The sequence below is a fragment of the Scylla paramamosain genome, chromosome 19 (genome assembly GCF_035594125.1).
Source record: "Scylla paramamosain isolate STU-SP2022 chromosome 19, ASM3559412v1, whole genome shotgun sequence".
Taxonomy (NCBI): domain Eukaryota; kingdom Metazoa; phylum Arthropoda; class Malacostraca; order Decapoda; family Portunidae; genus Scylla; species Scylla paramamosain.
In genome coordinates, this window is record NC_087169.1 from 20,796,142 (window position 1) to 20,814,193 (window position 18,052).

Sequence of the window (18,052 nt, forward strand, 5' to 3'; positions counted from 1 at the left end):
CAACACTGCCACACTCAAGAACACACACACACACACACACACACACACGAGACAAGAGCACGTGACTGGCTGGCTGGAGTGACGTCACGGGCCGCTTAGCCAATCAGGAAACAGGTCTCATTTTATCATGTGATCCGCTTAAAACTTGAACCTATTGATTATTCCCGCAGACGTCTCCTTGATCCGCTAAAACTCTTGTTGCAACGAGGCAATGAGTGGCTGTGAACGAGGAGGCACTCTAACGACACACATATTGCCAAACTTGTCTATTTCACCTCTTGTTTGTTTCCTGTATCTATTCGTCTCTTAAGATTTGCGTGTTTGTTTTCATGTTATTTTTTTTCTTGTTGTTTATTGTTATTCTATTTCCTATTTGATTTTTTTTTTCCCTGTTGCGACACAAAATGCAGGTAAACTTATTAATTTCACCTCTCGTTTGCTTCTTGTATCTGTTCGTCTCGTAGGTTTGTGCATCTTTTTTAAATTTGTTATTTTCTTCTTGCCTCTCATCATTCTTCTCTATCGTGTTTCATGGGTTGACTCATTCATGCTGTCTGAGTGGCTCACACTGCAGCATCACTCCCCCAAGGAGAGCTGTCATCTCACAGTATCACAAATGGCAACACGTGAGAAGAATACAAATCATTAAAATCCCAATAAACTCTCTGGGGAGCCACGTGGTTGCTGTGGTGAGCTTAGACAACCGAACTAGTATTTCAGTCTCCCATCGCTTCACAGACGCTCACATTCCACCGCCGCCACCAGACATGCTACTGATATACTGTACTGTGCTGAGAGACAATTGGTAAAACTAGTTGGTATTTTATAGGATGTACAGTGCACTCGTATTGAATACAGTGGTGGCCTGGAGTAGGCATGGCCAGCCAGCATGACTGCTCGCGCGGCCACAACTCACTGACTGTCTGGACAAGGTCAGGTCAGGCAAGGGTCACGGGTCTGAGTTGTCACACACTGCTACAAAGGTGTACTGGACGTGTACCGATGCTGCCATGACCTGATGACTGCTGCACCACCCCATTAACAGAGTACTTTTCACAGACCTCCACAGTGGTGGTGGTGGTGGTGGTGGCGGCGATGACTTAGCTACATCTCTCTGATGATGGAAAACTGAAGAGAGATAATGGGGAATACTGGTGTCATGAAAATCCACACAATGCTTGGCAGCAGTGGGGGAGTGAGGCACACTGGGTGGACCACCCCTGCTCCCCACACTGACGTCCAGGCGATGCAGCATTTAAGGCAAACTGTGTGTAGTTCATCTTAGTCATCAAGAAACACTAGACACGCATGCACCGACGCGCCTCACAGGGCGGGGGTAGTGAGCTCAGATCGGTGCCATTACTCAGACATGTTCTTAGTCATGCAATACCGAGGCAAGATTAATCTCGCCGCCTCGGTTCACATGTGCTCAGGTTACCCCGCCCACTCCCCCTCCCCAATACATCCCACCTGTGCCCCATTATCCCCACCAGCCGTGCCCCGCAATAATGTAATGCTATTGGTGTTGCAGAGTCGTGGGCGGCAGAACGCGCTGTGCGGCGGGCGCCGGAACCGCTGGACTGGGGGCTGGCGCCGCCGGGCTGCATCACGCCCGCCGCCCTCCACAACCTGCTGACGGACGGCTTCTACGCCCCCTACGCCGCCAACCCGCACTACCTGCTGCTGCTGGACTGCCGGGGCGCCGCGGCCTTCACCAAGAGGAGGCTGTGCTCGGCGCGATGGCACGGCGCCCTACATGCGGCGTCCGACCCGCGCCTCATCAACAACATCGTGCTGTACGACGACCGGCCGCGCACGGCCACGCCGCCCTCCGGGGACGCCGACCCCCTGGCCAAGCTGTATCACGAGCTGCGGCGGCAAAAGCTGGAGCCGCTGGTGGTGGTTGGCGGATGGGCGGTGCTGGAGGCCACCTGCCCGCATCTGCTAGAGGAGGGGGAGGGACCGCCCTCTGAGCCCACCCCGTGGTACCCCGCCCAGGTGTTGCCGCGCCAACTGTACCTGGGGCACGCCGAGATGGCGGCGCACCCCCGCGTGCTGGCGGCGCTGCGCATCACGCACATCGTGGACGTGACGGAGCGCCTGCCGCCCCGCGTGCTGCCCGCCATGAACTACCTGCTGGTGCCCGTGCCTGAGGACCCTGCCGTGGACGGCGACGAGGGCGCCGACCTACTGGCGTCGCTGCCCACCATCATGGCCTTCGTGGGCGAGGCGAAGTCCCTGGGCGGGTGCGTGTTGGTGCACTGTGACCAGGGCCTGACGCGCGCCGCCGCCGTGGTCATGGGCATCCTGATGGCGGAACGGCGGTGCACCCTGGAGGACGCCTTCTATTACGTGAAGGGCGCCCGCTCCGCCGTGCACCCGAGCTCCAGCCTGCTGCAGCAGCTGGCGCAATACGAGAAAGATCTGTTCGGGGTGTGCCTCACCGCGGCAGAGGACCTCTTCTGACCCCCCCGTGACCGGACGGTCGCCACATATCGGCAGTATGTTGCAGCCTTTGTGTCCCCGAGGGGACCGCCAGCCTTCAGGTCTCTAGGACGAGTGTAGCGGCGTCGCGTCCAAGCCGGTGCTCTCGCGCCGGCGCTGTTTGTCTTTCATACCCGTAAATACTAATCATAAGTCTCAACATTGGTCGCCACATAGTGTATAGTATCAATACCCGCGGGCGTGCCGGAGGGCGTGCGTCAGCGGCGTGGGGTCAGCCTGCTGCTGGCAGGCGGCAGCGCCACCACCCAACACTACCACCAGCACCTTCACGCCGCAGAACTGTCCAGCCTGACGAGCCCCGCTGCTGACCCCCGCCCCTTCCCGGAGCGCCGTTGCGGCCCCAACCCTGCCCACACACACGCACTCTCCCCCTTGGGCAGCCAGGTGCTAAACACGGCCGCCCCGATCACCCCAAACGAACACGGAGCTTTGGACGAACGAGCAAGCGAGCCTCAGGGCGCCCAGGAGGGGGGCGCTCGAACGCCTCGGGTGTTTGATGAGGCGTGGGGACGTGAGGCTCCCGCGGCACCCAAGCCCTCACGAAGCGTGGAGGCACAACCTATGCCCCGAGACACCGGACCAATCCCTTCTGGCCTTACTATCGACGCGGAGGGAGGAGGCGAAGGCACACGACAAGCAGGTGAAAGCTCCTGCTTGTCTCTAAGGTGCCTTGGTCTTCTTCTTCGTAAGGTTATCTTCAGAGAGGAGCATTGGGACGCCCACGCAACACCCGCTACCACAACACACTTTTGGGGCACATCCTTCATCCTGCAGTGCATCCCCCAGCAGACCACCGCCTCTCCAGACCAGCAATATACTCCCCGTGGACAAGGCGAGTCCTGAGGCGTCGCTTGCCCCCAAGACCCTCCATCAGGGGAACAAATACGTCCCTGGGTGGAGTTTTGACCGCTCCTTTGGGCAGTGTAGGGCGAGGGACGGTCCCTAGCTAGTTATACGCTTAGTAGGTCTAAAGTACATGCAAAAAAAAATACGATAAAAAAAACTACAAGATCAACAAGCAGTGCAGTCTTCGTGTCTGTTTGTTTGTGTCTCTCTCGTGTTCCTCTGGCTTGCGACCCGCTCTTGCCACTCACCTACTGAGACCTGTGTGTTGTGTGTGTGTGTGTGTGTGTGTGTGTGTGTGTGTGTGTGTGTGTGTGTGTGTGTGTGTGTGTGCTATCTTGCTTCACTTCATTATTTCCTACCTCACTCATCAATCCCTTCCTTCCCCTGTGTGTGTGTGTGTGTGTGTGTGTGTGTGTGTGTGTGTAATGCATACTTCATATAATCCCATCTTGCTGAGAGAGAGAGAGAGAGAGAGAGAGAGAGAGAGAGAGAGAGAGAGAGAGAGAGAGAGAGAGAGAGAGAGAGAGAGAGAGAGAGAGAGAGAGAGAGAGAGAGAGAGAGAGAGAGAGAGAGAGAGAGAGAGAGGGCTGCCTGAACAAATGGATGCATAATGATACAACAGAAGAGCCAGCAAACAAAATATTAAAAACAAAACAAAAAATAAGGTCATGACTCAGGTTTCCATCTTACCATTTTCTATGAAGGTGACTTACGAGGGGGTACACTGTCGAGCTTGCCACTGAGGCCCGTTCGCTTTAACTTGGCGTAAATGCTCAGCCCCTTCCACCTTTTACGATGTATATTACTGGCTAGCTTGACCGAGAAGCCCCGCCCCTTTGTCACGATTGATGCTTGGTGGATGAAGAATACGACTGGTTTAGAAAGAGGCGTGGCTTCTTCTCTGACTGCATGAGAGGTGTGGTTTCTTCGCCAAATTAACGTGAACGGGCTGTAGTAGTTAATTTAAACCGGATTACATGAAGATAAATCACCTCAGCTATATTTGGGGTAGTTTATGACATATTAGGCTACACTGTTAGTTAGGTTATCTTATCTAACCTAACTTAACGTAAGCTAGCCTAGCCTAACTTAACCTTGACCCAAAAAGTTACCTAACCTAACCTGACCTAACTTAGCATAACTGTACCTATCGTAAAAGTAATCAACCTGACCTTACCCTACCCTCCCTGAACGCAGCCTGACTTAACCTGGCTTATCCCAACCTTAGCTAGCCTAACCTAACCTTACCTAGGCTAACCTAACCTAACCTAACCTAGCATAACCCAACCCAGAAGTAGCTAAGGTGGCTGTACTTCACGTGATCCCCTTAGAGCGTATGCTAGGCGTGTGATAACGAGTGTGGCTTTACAACACCAAAGAGTAAAGCTGTAGATATGTAAAATTTCTGAGCTTGCATGAGGTGTGGCTGGTGAGACGCGGCCTTCGCTAGGATATGGGCATTACGGCTGACTGGAATGTGGCTCAAAGTCAAAATAAGTACATATATAAATAAAAGTAACCCTTCCTCCTTCCCCTCAAGTAAAAATAGTGTCTGAAATATAAATAAGTAAATAAATAGCCAGACGAGTGTGGGATCTATAGGACCCCTTGTACAGTGTATATTTTTCCTACCTGCACAAAACGCCGCAGTCCTTTTTTTCACTCTTTCCCGCCCCGCCCTTAACAGCAGTAGTCGACAGTGCGAGGCGGTGGCGGGGCAGTCAAGGCTCGCCGCCACGCCTCGCCATGCTGATGAAGCCACGCCTGCCTCACTCCAGCGGATAAAACTGTTTGTTCTGTCTAGTAAGTAATATGATGTGCTTCATTGTTACATACGTCATTACTGTGCCAATCTTTTTTTCTATTACTTTTTTTTTATTTGTTTAGTATTTCATTCTTACATACGTCATTACTGTGTCAATCTCTTTCTTCAACTATCATTCCGTTTATTTATTTATTCTGTTTATATAGCCGACGGGAACAACCGAAACAAGAACAGTAATAACGCAACAATAATCACAAATAACAACGAAATACACAGCGTTACTAGCATTCCATTTATTTATGTATCTATTTTATTTACTCTAACGGGAGCAGCCGAAAATAAAAATAAAAAAGTAAAGAAAGAAAGAAACAGTACTATTATACACTAACGACGCATAACAAAGAATTACACAAAGTTACGACCACAAAACAGTTTCGTCATCTGGAGTGAGGCGTACGTGATTCAGTATCAACACTAACCCGTTATAAAATTTAACCATTAGTGTTAACAGGGTGATGCGCGGCCTTGACTGCCCTACCGCTGCTCTAATGGCTATCAAAGAACCAAACTAACCTTAACAGATCGTCTTTACCACCTCGCGGACACGGAGACTCCGCTAATTCCCTCACACATCACTAAACTACCGCTGATATGTAATTGTGTTGTTGGCTTTCATCAGTGGCCTTGTGTTGACGTTTTCTTTGCCTCTTTTGTTACATTTTGTTCTCCTGTTGGTCGGTGATGGACGAGCCCCGCCCCTGTATTCATCTTCCGGTCCTGTGATTGGTTGTTTTGGTGAATACATTTAGTTAGTGATTAATGGGTGAGGAGTGAAGTTTAGCCATGACTAGAAACAAGCTATTAATGTAATCTTGTGTTAGTTGTTATAGTTGTCAATTATTATTATTATTATTATAATTATTATTATTATTATTATTATTATTATTATTACTATTATTATTATTATTAAAATCATCATCACCATTATCATCACCATTATCATTACTCCCACTATGAGAGCTTAGACTCGTGTATAACAGCATAACACCACAACACCAGCAAACAAGGGTCTGGTGTGAGGGACAATAACACCAGTAAGGTCAAGAGAAAGCTTTTAAGACGCTTATCCTCCAATTTTGGATGACCTTTTGGCCTTTCTTTTGAGACTGGCACCTCAATGGGCTTTTCTCTTACATAGAAAAATAAATAAATAAAGAAGCGTCTGGTGTGAGTGGCGGTTAGTCTCGTCTCCGTCCCCCGCGGTGGCAGAGACGCCTTCCTGTTGTCAGTAGAGGCGTCCCAGCCAAGCAGCCGCGGAGGTCACTTGCCGCGGCGTGACATACGTAAAAGCTGCATTATCACTCTTACTGACTTCTATTTAAGGTTTCCACGAATAAATGATACTAACAACACAAGTGGTTTCATTACTTCCTTCACTCTCGGGAGAAGCGTATGTATGCTGAAACACCTCTGCCCCACAACTCCATTTCTTTCGACATGCTGAAGTGACGCGAAATTTCAAGGGTGTTTTTATGGTTCCAGTGACAGATTAACAAGGTTTTTACATTCCTAACAAAAAAAAAAAAAACTTGAGAACCCAGCTAGCCATAATATGTAGCCTTTGAAAAGTAGTTGGTGAGAAAGCAAACCGTCTGAATACAGGCCTCACTAACGCACGCACGTACGCACGCACCCTTACAACGAGGCGGGCTGGCTTGCTAACGGTCTCCCGCTCAGTTCCTACATTCACACAACACGAGGAAATGATACACGTTTCCACCACGCCACACTACAGCAGCCCAGGAAAACCTCACTAATAGCCTCATTGTGGGGAAGCGGGGGCGGGTGTTGTGGGGATGAGTATTGCTCTTCCCCTCTCTGCCCGCCTCCCCTCTTTCCTCATGAGTGCCGAAAGAAGTGAGAATTTACGCTAGTGAAAAAAAAAAAGTTTACGTCATACGAAAATATAAAGGATAAATAAAGAAGTAAATAAAGGAAGAAAGGAAGGAAAATAAATACATAAAATATAGGTAAACAATGAGTAAGTATAAAAATAAATACACAAGTAAAAAGATAAATGAATATGGTAGTTAAGGTCTTTGCGAGATGCTGGTCAGAACAAACCTCACGATAGTTACCTCATCACCTATTACAAGAACAAACAGCCTCACGATAGTTACCTCATCACCTATTAGAGAGTTTTTTTACCCCTTGCATAAAAAAGGAACAATAACCAGAGTAAATTTAGAGCAATAATGACCTTACCTGGCAAACTCCACCTGTGATGTCTGTCCCTCAGTACTTGTCACCTTCGCACGCTTTTTCTTTGTCCTCCGGGTTTCTTTCACATTATACTTGTCTCACACTGAAGCCTGTTTTTTTTTCTTCCTCACACTGCTTGTCACCCTTATACTGTCTTCCTTCTTGGTTTTCCGTCTTTCTTTCACACTGCATTGCACGCTGGCTGTCTCATTCACACTCTGAGGTGGTGGGAAAGCCTGGTACATACCAGCCCCTGCGACGCTCAGTAAATGTGCTCGTGCCGCTGTTTTCCCGCCAACCACACGCACTGAATGAATAATTAAACAAATAAGAAAAATAAAAAGAAAACAATTAATTAAAAATTAAACTAATAAAGAAAAGAAAGAAAAGGAAAAAGCATGTATGATTAACGATGAAACAAATAGTAAAAGAAAAAAATTGAATTAATTATATCGTCCTTATAATAAAACGAAATAAAATAGAAATTAAATAAAAGAATTAAGTGAACAAAACTGACGGAATCAAAATACTAAACATATAAATCAATAAATTAAGTAATTTAAAACTTACTTGTTTCTCAGTGCTGATAATCATAATTAATATTATCACAAATTATGTTCTTGGAAGTCATAACGCTATTCAAACTTATTACAAGACTGATACCAAACAATGCCATATGGAAAGAAAGAAGTTAATAAACAAATCATTAAACAAAAACCGCACCAGCCTGTAAAAGAAATAAAATAAATACAAATATATATATATATATATATATATATATATATATATATATATATATATATATATATATATATATATATATATATATATATATATATATATATATATATATATATATAATAAAAATAAATAAAATAATAATAATAATAATAATAATAATAATAATAATAATAATAATAATAATAATAATAATGATAATGCTACAAATTGCATGAAATTTATCCTGCCTCAAAAACTTCATACCATCCACTCAATGTTTCAAACTTATGATGATATTCAGTGGTGCTGCTATGAATTGCCCACTGAATAGGCCACAGGAAGAGGATCAAGCCTAATGAAAAATGTTCAATCATTCAATGCATTTCATCAACAGTTTATAAGTTTGAACACAACAAATACACTTGCCAAGTTGGCATTAGCATTGCCCAAGGCTTCGTCTGCTACCTGCTTCCTACAAATTTCAAGAAAATGGTTAGGAAAGAAGTCTGTCCATTCTCCAACTGGCACATTCTTTCAACCCCTTCCATGTGACACCAACACATCCTTGCTATAGTTCACCTGTAATTACCTGTTTCTTTACAACCTCCACACCCTCCTCTCTTTACTAGGCAAACACTAAAGGGGCCTTTCACACAGCCAGTTTGGTTGCACGGCTCAGCAGCACCGACAAGACTTGTGACTGAACCACCTGTGTGAAATGGCCCAAACTCCTAGTCTAGGACAGCAGCAGGTAAGTACATATACATATTCAAACACAATGACGGGGAGTTTGATCATTTATTATACAAAAAGATTATTTTATGCGTGGGGTGCTGAGGCTCGCGACCTTGACTGGTGGAGTAGCGGAGAGCGGTGTTAGGCTGTGGTCACCGTACGTAGCACAGCGCGGGGCAGACATTAGTGGCTAACATGAGGCAATAAGAGTGGGGTGGGGGTCTCCAAGGCTTGCACTGACCTCCCTACTGGGCACAGGTCAGGTGGATGTACTGACCCCAAACTAATGAGATCGGGAAAATCCAAATGATTCCCTGTATTAAAGCAAAGTCAGATGCACTGAGACCCCCATTAGTGGTCCCAGGGCGATTACATGGGCCTGCCCCTGCCCCGGCCTGGCATGGGTGGCCCGTCATCCTGGCTGGAGCGCGGGGACTTGATGGTCTCGTCAACGGAGAGAATGAGACAGGAGGCCTCTGAAGCGGCAGTGAGGGCATTGATCTTCACTAGCGCCGGCTCCCACACGCACTGAGTGAAGTTATCGGCAATGTCCTCATTCATCACGTCCACCCCAAACCACTTCCCACCTGACAAGACATAGAAAAGGTGCTCTGTGATTCAGGGTCTTCATATCCCCAATGAATCCTGAGTAAGATGAAGTGCTCAAATGCTCAGTGCTTTCAGAATCCTCCCTTGCATCCTAAGCCAAAGAGCAATGGAAGAGATTATTAAACCCTTCTCTAGTCCCGAAGACCTAAGACCTTCTGTGATTCAGGGTCTTCATGCCCTCCATAGAGCATTGGAGACTCAAAGATGAAATATTCAATAATTTTGTGGTTTTATGATCCCCCTTGCATCCTGAGTCAAAATATATTAGAAATTATTATTAGCCCATTTTCAAATCACCAAGCCCTCTAGAGTTCCAAATCTTTCTGACTGTTCTACTGCTGCTGTGGTAGATGGTCACTGTTCTTCTCCTAAATCTATTAACAGTGGTGTTCCTCAGGGTGCTGTCCTGTCAGCCACTCTCCTCTTATTCATCAATGATCTTCAAAACCAAACTTCTTGTCCTATCACTCCTATGCTGAAGATACCACCCAGCACTTTTCCATGTCTTTTCCTAGATGTCCAACCCTTCAGGAAGTAAACAGTTCATGCAGGGAAGCCACAGAATGCCTGACTTCTGATCTCTAAAATTTCTGATTGGGGCAGAGCAAACTAAGTATTGTTCAATGCCTCAAAAACCCAATTTCTCCATCTATCAACTTGACACAACCTTCCAGACAACTATCCCCTCTTCTTCAATGACACTCAGTTGTCTACCTCTTCTACAGTGAACATCCTCGGTCTGTCCTTTACTTATAATCTAAACTGGAAACTTCACATCTCGTCTCTAGCTAAAACAGCTTCTATGAAGTTAAGTGTTCTGAGTCATCTCCGCCAGTTTCCGCTAGGTATCAAGACACTTGTCCTTCAATTTTCGATGATTCTCTTGACAACTCTTTTGGGACTTGCACCTCAGTAAAATTTTTTTTCCTCTTTAGTTTCCCTTGGCCAGTGACTCTCTAGCATGAACAAAATAAATAAATAAAGAAACAAACAAAGAAATACCACCACTACGATAAACCTCCCCTCACCATCAATGTTCTGATACTCCTCTCCTGCAGAAATTATTACCAACCCATTCTTAAAACCCTAAGACCTGTGCCAAATCTCAGCATTACCACCACCACTACTACAAACTTCTCATTGTCAACATTCATGTACTTCCCCTCCTCTTAATGCAGTCCTCTCCCTTCCCAGTAGCCTTACCTTCAGCGTGGCGGGCTCTCAGCTTGTTCAGGATGATGGTTGAGTCAAAGCCGGCATTGTCGCACAGCTGCCGGGGAATGACTTCAAGGGCCTTAGCGTACGCAGCCATGAACAGCTGCTCCTTGCCGGCAATGGAACGGGAGCACTCACGAAGGTGCCTGCTCACTTCAAGCTCCACTGCTCCGCCGCCTGGGGGTGAGAGGAACACAGGTGGAGGCTGTGGTTTAGTGGAGCAGGAAACAATGTAGGTAATGATATTTAAAATATCCTCAATGGAGACAAAAGGTAAAACTCTGAAAGTGGTTGGAAATCATAGGTTAAAAATGGAAAGCAAAACACATATAAGGTATAGAAAATAATGTTATAAATATCCTAAATAGAAATAAAAGGTAAAATTATGAAGTGTTGAAAATTTTAAGCTACAAATAGAAGCAAAACATATAAAAGGTAGAGGTAATGATGTTACAAAAATAGGAATAAGAGGCACAATCATGAAAAGAGGCAGAAATTGTAGGCTTAAAAAATAATAAATAAATAAACAAGACATATAAAAGCATGGATGATAATAATATAAAAATCACCAATGGAGACAAAGGCACAAAAATGAATGTGGTTCAAAACTGAAAAAAAAGAAGAGTTCAAAAATAGAAGCAAAATATATAAGATAGTAACATTATAAATATTCTCAATGTAGATAAAAAGGCAAAATCATGGAAGTGGCTTGCTGGAAATAGAAGCAAAACACATAAGCAAGAGTTTTATAAATAGCCACGATGGAAGCAAAAGGTGAAAGGTGCAAGTCTGAAAGGTGAGAATATAAATCTTGCAACAGATGTCAAAGGTGAAGGTGCAAGTAAAAGGCAACAAATCTTAGAATACTAGAAAAGGATAAAGGTGAGGATGACAGGAATATGATTGAAGAAATATACAAAGTGCAATCAGAATACAACAAACATAAGAACAAGCTCAGTATTTCCATGTTAGAATTTTAACCCGTCAGATCTACATGTTCAAAATCATATATATTCTTTATTCAGATTGTAAGCTTAACTGTGAATTGTGAAATCTCTCTCTCTCTCTCTCTGTGCCTCACCTGCCACCACAGCATCATGCTTGAGGGCGCGTCGCACAATCATGATGGCGTCATGGAGGGACCGCTCCGTCTCCTCCAGGAACTGCTCTGCCCCGCCACGCAGCACAATGGTGCAGGTCTTGGTGTGGGGACAGCCCATGAACAGATTGAATCTGGCAAGAACAAAGGTGGTGCAGGTATAGAGGGATGCTGGTGGGGGATGAGGCAACAACATATAGACAAACATTGCTGCATAAAGAGAATTACACAAAAGGGATGAGAAAGTGCAAGAATTAATAAACAAAAAAACTATCAGGAACAAAATCAAAGGAAAAAACACAAGTACAACCCAAATCAAGGTGGCAAAGAGAAATAACCAAGGAGAAACGGGTAAAATCACAGGAAGATGAGACAACTGACCTACACTTGAGGCAGATTAGATAACACTTACATATCTGCATCTCTACCAATCCATCACCAGACAGCCTATTCTAACCTAACCTTACTCACCCCAAGTAACGCTAAGGTAAACCAACTCACAAACGAAGCACCCTCAGGGAGCTTTTTATTTTTGCCTTTTGTCACCCTAGGCCAGTGCACTTTTTCCATTAATATAAATAAATAAATAAAACAAATAAAAAGAGTAACAATGAAGGGGAGGAAGATAGACATGTAAAGCCAAACAAGAGGCACCAACACACCTCTCTGCTCCGATCTGCTGCTCCTCGAACCGCTTGCATGTGCCAAGGACGGAGTCACAGAGGTCGTGCGCTGTGGTCATGATGGCACCGCCACAAGCCTTGATGGTCCGCTTCATGTCCTGCTCCGCCACACGTCCAGCACAGAACATGTCTCTGCAAACACAACACTGGAATGCCACTTTGATTCATAACAGCTTGAGAATGAACAAGACTTTAGTTACGCAGGATAAAAAGAAAGACAAAAGGAAGATCATAAGGGACAAGGGGAAAACAAAATAACCTCCATTACAGCACGTTGGAGGTTGTCAAGATGAGAAAAACATCTGAGAATAGATCTCAGCTGTGGACACAAAAATATAAACAGCTCCATGACTCCCCCACCCACCTGTCGGCAAAGTACTGGGTGGCCACGTCTCCGATAGGCAGCTTGGACAGCACCACTTTGGCTCCTGACTTGTGGATGAGATCAAGCTTTTCATAAAGGATCTTCCACTCCGTGTCGACGATCTTCTGGTACTCCTGAGGGGGCAAGGACTTGTCAGCTATGTAGAGATGAATGTCAGCATGTAAAAAGATCAGTCTATTTATGTATCACTGCTGTCTTGGAATTTGTAATCTATTCATCATTCATTTTGTGTACCTCTCTGTTGCCTGACACTTCCTATTTCTCTGTCACCTGAAAGAACCACCCAACACTCCAATAATAATAAGCACATTCACTGAAGTGCCCATCTCTCTCTCTCTCTCTCTCTCTCTCTCTCTCTCTCTCTCTCTCTCTCTCTCTCTCTCTCTCTCTCTCTCACACACAATGCAACAATCTAGATGAAAAGAGTGGTCCATGCAAGAAATATTCATGACTTAGTAATAGATATGGCAACAGAACAGTGTGCATGGCTCCTTTCCTGTATGTCACAACTAAGTAAACACAACAACACACACACACAACAACACACACACACACACACACACCTCTACATTGTTGACCCTGATCTCAGCATTGTCTCTTTCTGCCTTCAGCTCCAGTTCAATGTTGAGCATGGCAATCTTGGGGTCGTCGTAGTGCTTTGGCTGCATCTCAAAGCCGGCGTAGGAGAAGGTCTTCTTGAACGCCACTCCATCAATCAACCTGGAGTCCTACAACACAACAAGGCCATCAAAGTGTGATAGAGGTTCTCCTGTTATGATATTTGATTTACATTACTTGGCTGCACTTTTATGACACTTATTGAGCTTCTGAATTCACTACACAACACAGACATCAAAGGGTGACAGAGGCTCTCCTGTTGCAATATTAGATTTACATTACTTGGCTACCCTTTTATGACACTTATTGATAGATACTCTTCTGTTACTACATTATATTTAGGAACATAAGTGTATAATATGAGAACATAAAACAAAGTAAAGGAAGCTGCAAGAAGCCACCACCAGGCCTACGTGTGGTAGTCCCAGTATGAGTCACTAGTAGTGAAGGAACTTAGCAAAAAGACAACTGAAGTTACTTAAATAACAAGCTTCAGTGTTATTAACAAGGGGACTCATCCTCCCATCTTGCTTTGCCATCACTGCACCACGCCAACACTCACCTCCAGTGCACCACCAGTGACCTTCTTAATGCCAATCATGTCGAGGGGCAGCAGCATATCAAGAGACATGACGGCGTCCACCACCATCTTGGCAAAGAAGTCCTTCTGCTGGTGGATCAGCTTACTGTTGAGGGAGGTGCCAGCACACTTCTCCAGGATGGAACGCAGCTCTGCCGGGTCCTGCTTGTTGATCTGTCAGGGCAAGGCAGGCGAGGGTTGGTGATGACAATAGTGAGGGCAAAGTATTAAGGCATGATAAAGATTTATAAACTGCATGGTTGATAGGAAGTATATATAAAAGACATAATAATAATAAAAAAATAAGTAGCAAAAGAAAAGATTAACACAATATATAACACTATATGCACTCGCATGGCTTATACTGTAAGAAAGGACCAATAAGTAGAAAGACAAAGAAAATGTATGCTCAAGATATAACACTACACACATTTCTACAACTTATAATGTAGAAAACAAATTATTAGCAAAAGACAGACACAAGATATAAACAAAATAAAGCTTATAATGTAGAAAATAAATCATTAGGAGGGGATAAAGAAAGGAGACACAAAATATAACATAAAACACTTTCATAGCTAATAATAAGCAATAATAGACAACAAAAGTCCTTCATTACCTTACAGACACACACACAACAATACATAATCAACAACATTCCACTTTCACAACTGACAAGGAAATCTCACCACTTCCCAGCACCACAAAACACTCGCCCTCCCAGCCCCTCCTCCCGCCAGCCTCACCTTGACAGCGATCTCGTTAATCTTCTCGATGGCCAGAGTTGTGGAGCGCCTGAATGCCCTGATGATGGCGTGGGGGTGCACTCCCTCCTCCACCAGGCGCTTGCACTGGTTCAGCAGCTCCCCAGCCAGCAGCACGACGGTGGTGGTGCCGTCCCCTACCTGTGGGTGAAGGGGTGGGTTGTGTTGGAGATGTGCAAGGTTTTGATACTATGCTGTGCCTTCACTGTGGTGTCTTCTGTGTGATGGCTTTGCATGCTAACACAGTCAAGGTAATGTTGTGATAGTATTTTTTTAATCTTTTAAATTGAAATTTTTTATCTTTAACACTTTGAACAAAATCAAGATAAATTCTCTGTAGGAGTGATAAAGTATTATTACTACTGTTATTATTATTATTATTACTTAAAATCTCATTTCAGAGCTCAAGACACTAAGACAACAGGACTTGATCAGTACAACTTGTGCAGAAAAGGTTTGTTCTGGGTGTCAAGTGTCAAGGCTCTGCTGGCCCTGTCTGGATGAAAACAGATGCATCAATTAAAGGTGACAGGGCTTAATGAATGAGACTGTGATAAGGACCTGGGGCCACACTGAGGCTGTGCTGACTAGAACACCCACCAAGCTCAGCAAGGGAAGCAGTGGTGCAATGCTGCCTCACCTCAGCATCCTGTGACTTGGCAATGTCCACCAGCGTCTTGGCGGCGGGGTGCACGATGTCCAGCTGCTTCATGATGGTGGCGCCATCGTTACTGATGGTGGCTGACCCCTGCACCACACAGGAAAGAATTATGTAATTGAAGTTTTGAAGAGATGTAAAAATTTTGCTCTCCAAACAGAGCAACAGTATGAAACATTTTTAAACTTAATCTACTGCTGTTAATTGTACAGGTTTCTAATGAATTAAATTATACTAAGTAGTTACATTTGTAGTTAGCCTTTCAGAACCAGAAGTTTTCAGTGCAATGGGATATATTAGTGGATAAAGTTGCTCAAATCATTTGCAATAATGAAGAAAAATGTGATAAAACTATTAAGAGCAGAAGACAGAACCAGAAAAAATAAATATAAAAAATCCAGTAAAAACTACAATCAGACAAGAACATAACACACACACACACACACACACACACACACACACACACACACACACACACACACACACACACACACACACAAAAATCATGAACACAGCACAACCATCAAGCCTGCAACCAACACTACAGCACATTACAAATATACACAACACAACCATCCCACATTTACCCACCCCACACATGAACACAGCACGGTACCTTAGCATCCACAATCAGCTTGTCCATGCCCCGGGGCCCCAGTGTGGTACGGACAGCATCAACTACAGCCGCACAAGCATTGATGTTGGAGATTAACTGTGGTTTGCCCTGAGAGGAGTCCGTCCCCTCCTTCATTAAGATAATTTGAGGTTGCTGCAAGGAGGAAGGCAGTGATGAGAGGAGTGGTGAGAGATGAGGGAGTGAGGATCATGGTGTGTGGTGGGAGTGAGGTAGTGGTGAAGGTGGTGACTGTGTGGTGAGAAGTGAAGTGGAGGCTGGTGTTAGTGGTGAAGTGGTGACAGTGAGGGGAATTTGTGGGGGGGGGGGAATGAGATGAGAACAGGTGTAAAAAAAAACTAATAAATAAATAAATAAATAATAAATAAAATAATAGATAAAAAGTAAAAAAAAAGAGATATATAGGCAATGAAATCTTTTCTGGAGACAAGCATTTCTTCTTCTTCTTAAAACAAAATGTCATCTAGATTTTCCTAACAGATCTAGTCCTTACCTCCTCTGTTTCAGTTCTTCAATGCTCAGGAAACTAAATATATTGGAAAAACTAACCCACAAACACTTTCCATACCATCACTACTCCTTGGAAGCAAAATGAATGAGATAAACTAACCACCATTCACGACATTTCTCATCAGTACTCCTTAGAAGCACAAGTACCAAATTTGGGCATGAAGGCTTGGTTAATGCTCTCTCTCTCTCTCTCTCTCTCTCTCTCTCCACCTAAGAATGCTCTGAAACACAAGTTATGGGAAATGACAAACGAAGGAGGATGACATTAAATATGCAATTCGGTACAAGTAAAATTTTGACCATAGTAATATTCCTGAAAGTCAAAATATGAGCCTTCAGATCTTCCATAACAACCTGTAATATACTTAATGCCATTATCTACATATGTGCAGCAATACAAAGAGCTGTAATGACTGCAAAAAAGATATCCATTATACAAATACTCTAAACCCATATTCACCACGCCGCCACCACTCACCACAACGGTCATAATAGTCGCTGTGGTTCTTTAATGTACAATAAGTCGCGTCGAGATGCAGCGTGACACTAAATATAAGTAAAAATTTAGGCAGACGACCGCCGCCTCATCCGCCCATGCCGCCCAACATGATAATTCAACCCCAATTTTCTCTGATACTGAGCTTCCCTCCACCCTCATGGCTGTCCTCAAGTATGCACATTGGGATAAATTATAATTATACAGCGCCCCTTGTCTGTAGGTGTAGGTATTTGCTCACCATTGCGGATTTTTGTAGCGTGGGGCCTTGTTTGTCCTGTCACCGCCAACACTTCCTCCACCATGCTGCTATTTATTTTCTCATTTCTGTCCTACGCCTCAACATCTTTAGTTAATGAATAAAAAATAATATTTTTATTATACTGTAGCATTTTACAGTGATAAATTGTTTGTTATTTGTATACTTTCCATATTATGACAATGTGTTTTAGCTTCATGTTCACTTTCTTTTGGTGTTTGTCTTCCCATAAATACAATTAAATATTGAACAAGAGATACATTTTTTTATCATCGTCAGAAAAGGTATGTTGAAAGGGTATTTCATACTATCACGTTCTATTTAATGTAACAGTATTTTATCTTCACCCTCCCTAACTTCTGCTGCACCTGCGAATCTTCTCGAAAAATGACTCATACTCTTTTTTCATCGATATGGAAGCAGTACAATAAGATATTGTGCATATTTCTGCTCATATTTCCCTAATGGGTGTTCATATAAGTTCTAATATTTAAAAGGTACTCCTTTCCCTCCTCATATTGCTCTTCTGAAATCAGTCAAGGGGCTTTGATAAAATTAACTGCAGTCAGGTTATGAATATACTGATAGTTCTAACACTCATAATTTTCCGTACTATTATTATTATCATTATTTTGTTCTTCCTATTACTATCATCAGAGGGACTGACGGCTGATGATGATGATGATTATGACTCCCTCTCATAGAAAAT

At 44.1% G+C, this 18,052-nt stretch overlaps 2 protein-coding genes across 4 annotated transcripts in view; one reads left to right on the forward strand and one right to left on the reverse strand.

Annotated features, from left to right (window-relative positions):
* The window catches only part of LOC135109868 (probable rhodanese domain-containing dual specificity protein phosphatase), a 33,818-nt gene extending 29,893 nt beyond the window's left edge, over window positions 1–3,925 (forward strand). For all 3 annotated transcript variants that reach the window (XM_064021656.1, XM_064021657.1, XM_064021658.1), the window contains exon 3: window positions 1,532–3,925. In XM_064021656.1, the coding sequence (XP_063877726.1) occupies window positions 1,532–2,466 (935 nt within the window). In that variant the 3' untranslated portion in view covers window positions 2,467–3,925. The remainder of the gene's footprint in view (window positions 1–1,531) is intronic.
* Window positions 3,926–8,882: 4,957 nt separating this feature from the next.
* LOC135109869 (T-complex protein 1 subunit eta-like) lies at window positions 8,883–17,402 on the reverse strand. Its single transcript, XM_064021659.1, has 11 exons — window positions 17,326–17,402; window positions 16,061–16,213; window positions 15,427–15,534; window positions 14,769–14,927; window positions 14,005–14,196; window positions 13,388–13,552; window positions 12,804–12,937; window positions 12,419–12,571; window positions 11,739–11,890; window positions 10,646–10,834; window positions 8,883–9,420 (listed from the first exon to the last, which is right to left on the reverse strand). The coding sequence occupies exons 1-11, from the start codon at window positions 17,326–17,328 to the stop codon at window positions 9,203–9,205; spliced, it is 1,626 nt and encodes a 541-aa protein (XP_063877729.1). The 5' UTR covers window positions 17,329–17,402; the 3' UTR covers window positions 8,883–9,202.
* Between the last annotated feature and the right edge of the window lie 650 nt (window positions 17,403–18,052).

Coding starts and splice junctions, on each gene's coding strand:
- LOC135109869 (XM_064021659.1), bottom strand. Junction 14,928..15,426: donor CCAAGTCACAGGATGCTGAG/GTGAGGCAGCAT, acceptor CTTCACCCACAG/GTAGGGGACGGCACCACCAC. Junction 14,197..14,768: donor TTAACGAGATCGCTGTCAAG/GTGAGGCTGGCG, acceptor TTGCCCTGACAG/ATCAACAAGCAGGACCCGGC.